The 12,304-nt window shown below is 63.8% G+C and overlaps 1 protein-coding gene across 1 annotated transcript; it reads left to right on the top strand.

Annotated features, from left to right (window-relative positions):
- Positions 1 to 224: 224 nt before the first annotated feature.
- On the top strand, positions 225 to 12,028 carry LOC141478071 (uncharacterized; the record flags this gene model as incomplete). Its single annotated transcript, XM_074167208.1, is given in 10 exon segments — positions 225 to 594; positions 2,346 to 2,501; positions 3,093 to 3,278; positions 4,194 to 4,307; positions 5,104 to 5,217; positions 5,895 to 6,128; positions 7,071 to 7,181; positions 8,907 to 9,126; positions 11,882 to 11,981; positions 11,983 to 12,028. Coding segments are annotated over 10 exon segments (1,651 nt in total), but the record flags the coding sequence as incomplete, so codon positions are not given.
- Positions 12,029 to 12,304: the final 276 nt, after the last annotated feature.

Consider the following 12,304-nt stretch of genomic DNA (forward strand, 5'->3'; position numbering starts at 1 on the left):
TGACCAAGGTGTCCCCTGAGATGACTCCTGAAGTGGTGATCAAGGAGGCCCCTAAGGAGGTCCCCAAGGTGCAGACCAGGGTGGTCCCTGAGATGGTCCCCAAGGTGGTCACCAAGGAGGTCCCTGAGGTGGTCGCTGGGGTGGTGCCCACGGTGGCTCCTGAGGTGGTCCCTGAGGTGGTCCCCAAGGTGACCAGCTGAAGCCAAACCAAGGTGCTCCCTGCGATGTTCTCAGGTGACCTCCAAGAAGGTTCCTCCGGTTCCTTCACCAAGGCGGAATCTTCTCTGAGGTGGTTCCTCACCAAGACCTCCTTGACCCACCTCCCTCCATGTGTCCCCCGCCCCGTTCCCCCCCCCCCAGGCCAGTTCTGCGCCGAGGACGTGGACGAGTGCCAACTGCAGCCCAACGCTTGCCACAACGGGGGCACCTGCTTCAACAGCCGCGGTGGCCACACCTGCGTCTGCGTCAACGGATGGACGGGGGAGAGCTGCAGCCAGAACATCGACGACTGCGCCACCCCCGTCTGCCTCAACGGGGCCACCTGCCATGACCGGGTGGCCTCCTTCTACTGCGCCTGCCCCACGGGCAAGACGGGTGAGGAGGGGGGGCAAGCGGGAGGCTACCGTGGGGTGGGCAACCTCAGGGGAAGCCCAATGTGGGGTGGGCAACCTCAAGGGAAGTTTGATGTGGGGTGGGCGACCTTGAGGGAAGCCTAATATGGGGTGGGCAACCTCAGGGGAAGGGTTGGTTGGGGTGGGCAACCTCAAAGGAAGCTTGATATGGAGTGGGCAACCTCCAAGACCATCCTGGGGTGGTCTGGGCAATCTCAAAGGAAGCCCAATGTGGGGTGGGCAACCTCAAAGGAAGCTTGATGTGGGATGGGTAACCTCAAGGGAAGGTTGACATGGGGTGGGCAACCTCCAAGAGCATCCTGGGATGGGGTGGGCAACCTTGAGGGAAGCCTAATATGGGGTGGGCAACCTCTATGGAAGCTTGATGTGGGGTGGGGAACCTCCAAGACCATCCTGAGGTGGGCTGGGCAACCTCCAAGGAAGCTTGATGTGGGGTGGGCAACCTCAGGGAAAGGGTTGGTTGGAGTGGGCAACCTCAAGGGAAGCGTCATGTGGGGTGGGCAACCTCCAAGAGCATCCTGGGATGGGGTGGGCAACCTTGAGGGAAGCCTAATATGGGGTGGGCAACCTCTATGGAAGCTTGATGTGGGGTGGGGAACCTCCAAGACCATCCTGGGGTGGGCTGGGCAACCTCCAAGGAAGCTTGATGTGGGGTGGGCAACTTCAGGGAAAGGGTTGGTTGGAGTGGGCAACCTCAAGGGAAGCGTCATGTGGAGTGGGCAACCTCCAAGAGCATCCTGGGATGGGGTGGGCAACCTTGAGGGAAGCCTAATATGGGGTGGGCAACCTCTATGGAAGCTTGATGTGGGGTGGGGAACCTCCAAGACCATCCTGGGGTGGGCTGGGCAACCTCCAAGGAAGCTTGATGTGAGGTGGGCAACCTCAGGGAAAGGGTTGGTTGGAGTGGGCAACCTCAAGGGAAGCGTCATGTGGAGTGGGCAACCTCCAAGACCATCCTGGGGTGGGCTGGGCAACCTCAAAGGAAGCCCAATGTGGGGTGGGCAATCTCAAGGTAAGGTTGACACGGGGTGGGCAACCTCCAAGAGCACCCTGGGATGGGGTGGGCAACCTTGAAGGAAGGTTGGGATGGGGTGGGCAACCTCGAGGGAAGCTTCATGTGGGGTGGGCAACCTCAAGGGAAGCCTGGGGTGGGGTGGGCAACCTCAAGGGAAGATTGATATGGGATGGGCAACCTCGAAGGAAGGTTGAGGTGGAGTGGGCAACCTCAGGGAAAGCTTCATGTGGGGTGGGCAACCTCAGGGGAAGGTTGATGTGGGGTGGGCAACCACCCTTGGGCACCCCTGGCATGGGGTGGGCACCCTGGAGGTGGCTTTGACAGAAGTTGGATGGCACCATCATGGGGTGGGTACCTTGAGGTGGCCTTGGCATGGGTTGGGTGGCACCATCAGTGGGTGGCCACCACCCTTGGGCACCCTGGCACGGGGTAGTCACCTTGGGGTGGCCTTGGCACGCATTGGGTGGCATCAAGATGGGGTGGCCACCAACTTTGGGCACCTTGGCATGGCTTGGGTGGCACCATCAATGGGTGGCCACCCCCCCTTGGGCACCATGGCATGGGATGGTCACCTTGAGGTGGCTTTTTCAGATGTTGGGTGGCTCCATCATGGGTTGGCCACCCACTGGGGGGGGGGGGGTTGTGGTGCCCATGGGTGCCCTGACCCCCCCCCTCTCCCCATGGTGGGTGGGTGCCAGGTCTCCTGTGCCACCTGGACGACGCCTGCGTCAGCAATCCCTGCCACCAGGGTGCCATCTGCGACACCAATCCCGTCAACGGCCGGGCCATCTGCACCTGCCCCCCCGGCTTCACCGGCACCGCCTGCGACCAGGACGTGGACGAGTGCTCCATCGGTGGGTGGGGGTGGGCACCCATGGGTGGGGAGAGGGCACCTGTGGGTGGTGGGGACCTATGGGTGGTGATAGAACATCTATCCATGGTGATACCACCACGAATGGTGGGCACCCATGGATAGAACTTCACCCCCATGAGTGATCACCATGGCAGAGGAACCAAGAGGGACACCACCGATGGTTTCCATGGTTGTGGGGCACCCATGGGTGGGTGGGGAGGCACCCATGGTTTTGGAGCACCCATGGGTGATGGTAGAGCATCCATCCATGGTGATACCACCATAAACATTGGGCACACATGAGTGGAACTTCACCTGCATGAATGACCACTACAATGATGGACCCCAAGAAGAGGAGCACCCATGGGTGGTGGGGGCATCCATGAGTGGTGGGGGAGGCACCCATGGTTTTGGAGCACCCATGGGTGGTGGTAGAACATCCATCCATGTTGATACCACCATGAACGTTGGGCACCCATGGGCAGAACTTCACCCCCGTGAATGACCACCACAATGACGGACCCCAAGAAGGAGACCACCCATGGGTGCCCCCCACCCATGGGTGCTGAACCCTTCCTCCACCCCTCCGTAGGTGCCAACCCCTGCGAGCACTTTGGACGCTGTGTCAACACGCAGGGGTCCTTCCAGTGCCGCTGTGGGCGGGGCTACGCGGGTCCCCGCTGCGAGAGCGACGTCAACGAGTGTCTCTCGGGGCCCTGCCAAAACCAGGCCACCTGCCTGGACCGCATCGGGCGCTTCTCCTGCATCTGCATGGCCGGTGGGGACCACCACCCATGGGTGGGGGTGGGGTGTGGGGTGGGGTCTGGGGTGGAGGTGGGACCTGGGGTGGGATCTGGGAGGGTTGTGGGACCTGGGGTGGGGTCTGGGATGGAGGTGGGACCTGGCGTGGAGGTGGAACCTATCTGTATGGCTGGTTGGGACAACCCCCCATTGGTGGGAGGTAGGGGTGGGACCTGGGGTGGGGTCTGGGAGGGTTCTGGGATGGATGTGGGACCTGGGATGGAGATGGGACATGGAGTGGGACCTGGGATGGGATCTGGGAGGGTTCTGGGATGGGGGTGGGGTGTGGGGTGGGGTCTGGGGTGGAGGTGGGACCTAGGGTGGGGTCTGGGAGGGTTGTGGGACCTGGGATGGGATCTGGGAGGGTTCGGGATGGGGGTGGGACCTGGAATGAAGGTGGGATGTGGGATGGGACCTGAGATAGGATCTGGGATGGAGGTGGGACCTGGGATGGTTCTGGGATTGAGGTGGGACCTATCTGCATGGCTGGTTGGGACCCCCACCCATGGGTGAGGAGTTGAGGGTGGGGCGGGGGTGGGATGTGGGGTGGGGTCTGGGGTGGAGGTGGGACCTGGGGTGGGGTCTGGGAGGCTTCTGGGATGGGTATGGAACATGGGGTGGGACCTGGGATGGGTTCTACCAAGGGTATAGAACCTGGTGCGGGACCTAGGATGGAGGTGGGATCTGGGATAGGTTCTGGGATGGAGGTGGGACCTTCTATGGGACCTTCCGTGGGTCCTCCCATGGGTCCTGGTGGCTCTCGGCAGAACTTCCCCTACACTTGCCCAGCCGGTGGGTGCCTTGGGTGGGCGCGGTGGTCTCGGGATGGGGTGAGGGTGTCAGCGGGGGTCTGGGTGGGGGTGAAGGTGACGTTGGGTGCTGGTGGGGTCAGGGTTCAGCGGGCCCCTGTGTGAGGTGGAGGTGGACGAATGCCAGAGCAGCCCCTGTGCCAACGGTGGCCGCTGCCACGACCTGGTCAACGGCTTCTCCTGCTCCTGCCCCCCCGGTGAGCACCCACCCACCCCCCCCCAACCCTCCCCCCAGGGGGCACCCACCCACCTCCAGAGGTCCCACCCACCCCTTGGGCACCCACCACGGGGAACCCACCCCCAAAGCTCCCACCTCTGGTCACCCACCCGCCCTTAGGACCCACCTCAGCGTCAACGTCCCCCCATGGAGACCCATCTCCATCACCCCCACCATGGGGCACCCACCCCCTGGGGCACCCACCTCCACAGGTCCCACCCTCAGGGACCCATCTTCTGGGGCACCCACCCCCTGGGGAACCCACCCACCCTTAGGACCCACCCACCCTTAGGACCCACCCCAGCATCAACCTCCCCCGTGGAGACCCATCACTCCACCATGGGGCACCCACCCCCTGAGAACCCACCCCCAGAGCTCCCACCCCTGGGCACCCACCCCATGGAGACCCATCTCAATCATCTCCATGGGCACCCACCCCCTGGGAACCCATCTCCAGGACACCCAGCCACCCTTAGAACCCACCTCAGCATCAACGCCCCTCCATGGACGCCCATCTCCATCATCTTCTCCTGGGGCACCCACCCCTGGGAACCCACCTCCTGGGGCACCCACCCCCAGAGCTCCCACCCCTGGGCACCCACCTACCCTTAGAACCCACCTCACCATCAACCCCCCCATGGAGACCCGGCCCTTTGGGGCTCCTCTGGAGGATCCTGACGTCCCCTGAGGGGAGTTGGGGGGGGGGGGAGGTATCCATGGAGGGGTGGGGACTCATCCATCTGACCCCCCCCCACCCATGGGTGCCCCCCACCCAGGATTCTCGGGCCCCACCTGCCAGATGGACATGGATGAGTGTGCCAGCACCCCCTGCCTCAACGGCGCCAAGTGCCTGGACCGACCCAACGGCTATGAGTGCCGCTGCGCCGAGGGTGAGGCCCACCACCCCCCCGGGACCCCCAGCACCCATGGGTGGGTGTGGAACCTGGCATGGACCACCCAGCACCCATGGGTTCCATGGAACCCATCGCTGACCACCCAGCACCCATGGGTTCCGTGGAATCCATCATTGACCACCCAGCACCCATGGGTTCCATGGAACCTGACATGGACCCCCCCCAGCACCCATGGGTTCCATGGAAGCCCATCTTTGGCCACCCAACCTCCATGGTTGGCCATAGAACCCCATCATGGAGCACCCAACATCCATGGGTGTAGGATGGGCAATGGCAGGAGATCAGGGCCACCCATGGGGGTAAGATGGCCATGGTTGGCCACGGAGCCCCAGCATGGGCTACCCAGCACCCATGGTTGACCATCAAACCCCATCATTGACCACCCAACATCCATGGGTTCCATGGAACCCATCATTGGCCACCCAGCACCCATGGTTCCATGGAACCCATCATTGGCCACCCAACATCCATGGTTGGCCATGGAACCCATCATTGACCACCTGGCACCCATGGTTGACCATAGAACCCGTCAATGACCACCCAGCACCCATGGGTGTAGGATGGGCAATGCCAGGAGATCAGGGCCACCCATGGGGGTAAGATGACCACAGGTGACCATGGGTGACCACCCCCCACCCCACCCGTCTCCTCAGGCTTCGAGGGTCCCTTGTGTGAGGTCAATGTGGATGACTGCTCTCCGGACCCGTGCCACCACGGGACCTGCCTGGACGGTGTGGCCACCTTCTCCTGTGCCTGCGCCCCTGGCTTCACGGGCGCCCGTTGTCACCTCCAGCTGGACGAGTGTCACAGCAACCCCTGCCTCAACGGGGGCAAGTGCATCGACCGCATCGACGCCTACCACTGCAACTGCCCCCCCGGCACTGCCGGTAGGGTCCGGGGGTGGTGGGTGGAGGTGGAGGGTCCTCTCTGGGCATGGGTTGGTGGGTGGAGGTGGTGTTGGGTCTTCTCTGGCCATGGGGTGGGTCTTTTGTGGGCGTGAGATGGTCGATGGAGATGGTGTTGGGTCTTATCTGGTCATGGGTTGGCTGATGGACATGGTGTTGGGTCCCATTGGGGTGTTGGGTGGGTTCTGGGTGTGGTGTTGGGTCCCAGTTGGTCTTGAGATGGTCGATGGAGATAGTGCTGGGTCTTCTCTGGGCAGGGAGTGGGTGCTGGGTCCAATGTAGGATCTTACCTGGTCATGGAGTAGATGATGGAGATGGTGTTGGGTCTTATCTGGTCATGGGATGGGTGCTAGACATGGTTTTGGGTCTTACCTGGTCATGGGGTGGTTGATGGAGATGGTGTTGGGTCCCATCAGGGTGTTGGGTGGGTGCTGGACATGGTTTTCGGTCTTCTCTGGGCATGGGACGGTCAATGGAGATGTTGTTGGGTCCCATCAGGGTGTTGAGTGGGTGCTGGACGTGGCGTTGGGTCCCAGCTGGTGTTGGGATGGTTGATGGAGGTGGCGTTGGGTCCCACCAGGTCATGAAGTGGGTGCTGGACGTGGTGTTGGGTCCCATCAGGGTGTTGGGTGGGTGCTGGACATGGGGTTGCATCCCATCTGGCCATGGGGTAGATGATGGACATGGGGTTGGGTCCCATCAGGGTGCTGGACGTGGTCTTGGGTCTTCTCTAGGCATTGGGTGGGTGCTGGACGTGGCATTGGGTCCCACCAGGTCATGGAGTAGGTGCCACCACGGGGCGGTCACTGGGCACAGACCAGGATGGGGTCCTTGTGGTGCCCCACCCTGGTGGGGACTCAGCCCTGGGTGCCCCCTCTGGTGACTGGTGGTGGGTGCTGAGGTGAGGCCACCCTTGGGTGCCAGGTGTCCACTGCGAGGTGAACCCCGACGACTGCGCCAGCGCCCCCTGTGTCCACGGCGTCTGCCAGGACGGGCTGGGCCGTTACCACTGCCTCTGCCACCCTGGCTTCACAGGTGGGTCCCATGGGTGCCCCCGTGGCGGGTGGGGGGGCCACCGTGCCCACTGGGGTGGTCCCATGGGTGGTAGGAGGCCGTGGTGGCCACTGGGTGCTCTCATGGGTTCTAGGAGACCTCAGTGCTCAATAGGTGCTCTGATGGGTCTAGAAGACCTTGGTGGCCATGGGGTGCTCCCATGGGTGCTGGGGCACCTCAGTGCTCAATGGGTGCTGTGATGGGTCTAGGACACCTCAGTGGCCATGAGGTGGTCCCATGGGTGCTAGGGGGCCACTATGCCCAATGGGTGCTCCCATGGGTTCTAGGAGACCTCAGGGCTCAGTGGGTGCTCTGATGGGTCTAGGAGACCTCAGTGGCCATGAGGTGGTCCCATTGGTTCTGGGGGGCCACTGTGCCCACCGGGTGGTCCCATGGGTGCTGGGGGGACCAGCTGGGTGTCCCTTTGATTGATTACCTGTGATGGGTGTCCACATTGGGTGCCCACGTTGATGCCCCATTGATCACCCACGTTGGGTGCCCACATCAGGTGCCCCTGTTGGATGTCCCACTGACCACCCATGATGAGTGTCCATGTTGGGTGTCCACGTTGGGTGTCCACGTTGGGTGCCCTATGGATCATCCATGTTGGGTGCCCCATTGACCACCCACGTTGGGTGCCCTCATCAGGTGCCCACATTGGGTGCTCCCGTTGACCACTGCTGTTGGAACCCACAACTGGGTGCCCGTGTTGGGTGCCCACATTGGGTGTCCCATTGATGACCCATGATGAGTGTCCACGTTGGGTGCCCCTATTGGGTGCCCGTGTTGATGACTCATGATGGGTGCCCATGGTGCCCCATGGATTCTCCATGTTGGGTGTCCCTGTTGGGTGTCCACGTTGGGTGCCCTATGGATCATCCATGTTGGGTGCCCCATTGACCACCCACGTTGGGTGCCCTCATCAGGTGCCCACATTGGGTGCTCCCGTTGACCACCGCTGTTGGAACCCCCAACTGGGTGCCCATGTTGGGTGCCCGCGTTGGGTGCCCACATTGGATTATCCATGTGAGGTGCCCACGTTGGGTGTCCCACTGATGACCCATGATGAGTGTCCACGTTGGGTGCCCCTATTGGGTGCCCATGTTGATGATCCATGTTGGGTGTCCATTGACCACCCATGTTGGGTGCCCACATTGGGTGTCCCATTCATGACCCACGTTGGGTGCCCCTATTGGGTGCCCATGTTGATGATTCATGATGGGTGCCCATGGTGCCCCATGGATTCTCCATGTTGGGTGCCCACATTGGGTGTCCACACTGATGCCCCATGGATTATCCACGTTGGGTGCCCCATTGACTACCCACGTTGGGTGCCCTCATCAGGTGCCCACATTGGGTGCTCCCATTGACCACCTCTGTTGGAACCCACAACTGGGTGCCCGTGTTGGGTGCCCACATTGGGTGTCCCACTGATGACCCATGATGAGTGTCCACGTTGGGTGCCCCTATTGGGTGCCCGTGTTGATGACTCATGATGGGTGCCCATGGTGCCCCATGGATTCTCCATGTTGGGTGTCCCCATTGGGTGTCCACATTGATGCCCCATGGATTATCCACGTTGGGTGCCCTCATCAGGTGCCCCCGTTGGGTGCCCCCATTGACCACCTCTGTTGGAACCCCACACTGGGTGCCCACCAGGGTGCCCCCACCCACACCCGTGTCCCCGTCCATCGCCCCCCCACCCAGGTCCCCGCTGCACCCTGGAGATCAACGAATGCTCCTCCAACCCCTGCCAGGAGGGTGCCACCTGCCTGGACGGTGCCAACGGCTTCACCTGCCTCTGCCCCCCCGGGACCCCCCCCGGGACCCCCCCTGGGACCCCCCGTGACACCCGCTGCCGCCCCCGCCCCCCACCCTGCCACAGCAGCCCCTGCGCCCACGGCCTCTGCCGCGACCACGGCGACCGGTCAGCACCCACCGGGCCGTGGGGTGGGGAGGGGACATGGGGTGGGGGGGGATCTTGGGGGGGGGCCATGGTCAAGTTCAGGGGTGCCCGAGGGTGTCCATGGGTGCCCAAGTGGGGTTTCAAGGGTGGCCATGGGTGATGATGGGTGACCGTGGGAGTGTCCGTGGGTGGCCATGGGTGCTGATGGGTGGCCCTGGGTGCCCATGGGGGTGCCCAAGGTTGTCCATGGGTGCTGGTAGAGGGTTCAGGGTGCCTGAGGGTGGTCCTGGGTGATGGTGGGTGTCTGGAGAAGGTCCAAGGGTGTCCACGGGGGTTTCAAGGGTGTCCATGGGTGCTGGTGGGTGCCCATGGGTGCATGGAGGTGTCCATGGGTGCCCGGTGGAGGGTTCAGGGTGGTCCTGGGTGATGGTGGGTGTCTGGAGAAGGTCCAAGGGTGTCCATGGGGGTGTCCATGGGTGCCCAAGTGGGGTTTCAAGGGTGTCCAAGGGTGCCCATGGGGGTGTCCAAGGTTGTCCATGGGTGCTGGTGGGTGCCCATGGGTACGTGAGGTTGTCCATGGGTGCCTGGTGGAGGGTTCAGGGGTGCCCAAGAGTGTCCATGGGTGATGGTGGGTGGCCCTGGGTGACCATGTGGCTGTCCAAGGGTGTCCATGGGTGATGGTGGGTGGCCCTGGCTGCCCGGTGGAGGCCCAAGGGTGTCCATGGGGGTTCCTGAGGTTGTCCATGGGTGGCCCTGGGTGCCTGGGGGGGAGCTCAAGGGTGTCTGTGGGCACCCGTGGGGGTGTCCAAGGTTTTCCATGGGTGCTGATGGGTGGCCCTGGGTGCCCATGGGGGTGCCCAAGGTTGTCCATGGGTGCTCGTAGAGGGTTCAGGGTGCCTGAGGGTGGTCCTGGGTGATGGTGGGTGTCTGGAGAAGGTCCAAGGGTGTCCATGGGGGTGTCCAAGGTTGTCCATGGGTGCTGGTGGGTGCCCATGGGTGCATGGAGGTGTCCATGGGTGCCCGGTGGAGGGTTCAGGGTGGTCCTGGGTGATGGTGGGTGTCTGGAGAAGGTCCAAGGGTGTCCATGGGGGTGTCCATGGGTGCCCAAGTGGGGTTTCAAGGGTGTCCAAGGGTGCCCATGGGGGTGTCCAAGGTTGTCCATGGGTGCTGATGGGTGGTCATGGGTACGTGAGGTTGTCCATGGGTGCCTGGTGGAGGGTTCAGGGGTGCCCAAGAGTGTCCATGGGTGGTGGTGGGTGGCCCTGGGTGACCATGTGGCTGTCCAAGGGTGTCCATGGGTGATGGTGGGTGGCCCTGGCTGCCCGGTGGAGGCCCAAGGGTGTCCATGGGGGTTCCTGAGGTTGTCCATGGGTGGCCCTGGGTGCCTGGGGGGGAGCTCAAGGTTGTCCATGGGTGCTGGTAGAGGGTTCAGGGTGCCTGAGGGTGGTCCTGGGTGATGGTGGGTGTCTGGAGAAGGTCCAAGGGTGTCCACGGGGGTTTCAAGGGTGTCCATGGGGGTGTCCAAGGTTGTCCATGGGTGCTGGTGGGTGCCCATGGGTGCATGGAGGTGTCCATGGGTGCTCGGTGGAGGGTTCAGGGTGGTCCTGGGTGATGGTGGGTGTCTGGAGAAGGTCCAAGGGTGTCCATGGGGGTGTCCATGGGTGCCCAAGTGGGGTTTCAAGGGTGTCCAAGGGTGTCCATGGGGGTGTCCAAGGTTGTCCATGGGTGCTGGTGGGTGCCCATGGGTGCATGGAGGTGTCCATGGGTGCCCGGTGGAGGGTTCAGGGTGGTCCTGGGTGATGGTGGGTGTCTGGAGAAGGTCCAAGGGTGTCCATGGGGGTGTCCATGGGTGCCCAAGTGGGGTTTCAAGGGTGTCCAAGGGTGCCCATGGGGGTGTCCAAGGTTGTCCATGGGTGCTGATGGGTGGTCATGGGTACGTGAGGTTGTCCATGGGTGCCTGGTGGAGGGTTCAGGGGTGCCCAAGAGTGTCCATGGGTGGTGGTGGGTGGCCCTGGGTGACCATGTGGCTGTCCAAGGGTGTCCATGGGTGATGGTGGGTGGCCCTGGCTGCCCGGTGGAGGCCCAAGGGTGTCCATGGGGGTTCCTGAGGTTGTCCATGGGTGCTGGTGGGTATCTGGAGAAGGTCCAAGGGTGTCCATGGGTGCCCATGGGGGTTCCTGAGGTTGTCCATGGGTGCCCAAGCTGGGGGTTCAGGGGTGCCCGAGGTTGTCCATGGGTGCTGGTGGGTATCTGGAGAAGGTCCAAGGGTGTCCATGGGGGTGTCCATGGGTGGTGTGGGGGGAGCCCAGGGGTCTGTGGGTGCCCATGGGGGTCCCCGAGGTTGTCCACGGGTGGTCACGGGTGCATGGGGGTGTCCGTGGGTGCCCAAGTGGGGGTTTCAGGGGTGTCCATGGGTGCTGATGGGTGGCCCTGGGTGCCGGGGGGGGGGTCCCCAGGGATCTGGGGGTGCCCCTGGGGGTGCCCATGGGTGCCTGGGGGGGGTCCCTAGGGGTGCCCATGGGTGCCTGGGGAGGTCCCCAGGGGTCTGGGGGTGCTCATGGGGGTGCCCATGGGTGCCTGGGGGGGGGTCCCTAGGGGTGCCCATGGGTGCTGATGTGGGGGGGGGGGTTGGACACTTGTGGGGTGCTGGGGGGGGGGGGGTTGGGGGGTGGCAGGGGGTTCATATGGGTTCCCATAAGTATTGGGGGGGGGGGGGATTTGGGGGCACCCTTGGGTGCTCATCACCCATGCGTGCTCCCCCCCCCATACCCCCCAGGTTCAGCTGCGAGTGCCAGGCGGGGTGGGGGGGCCCCACGTGCGCCCAGCGGGAGGACCCCTGCGCCCCCCAGCCCTGTCACCACGGGGGCACCTGCACCCCCTCGGGGGGGGGGGTACCGCTGCGCCTGCCCCCCCGCCTACCAGGGTACGGACCCCCCCCCCCTTCGGGGACACCCCCCCCCACCCCGGGGACACCCCCACAGGGACCCCCCACCCCCCTTGGGGACACCCCCACGGAGACCCCTGCCCCCCCCCTGGGGATACCCACCCCCCCCGGGGACACCCCCCACCCCAGGGACCCTCCCCCCAAGGGACCCTCCCTCACCCTGGGGACACCCCCGTACTGGGGACACACCCCCCCACCCTGGGGACCCCCCCACGGGGACCCCTGCCCCCCCTAGAGACCCCCACCCCCCCTGCG

Source organism: Numenius arquata, unplaced genomic scaffold (genome assembly GCF_964106895.1).
Source record: "Numenius arquata unplaced genomic scaffold, bNumArq3.hap1.1 HAP1_SCAFFOLD_1469, whole genome shotgun sequence".
Classification (NCBI taxonomy): Eukaryota; Metazoa; Chordata; class Aves; order Charadriiformes; family Scolopacidae; genus Numenius; species Numenius arquata.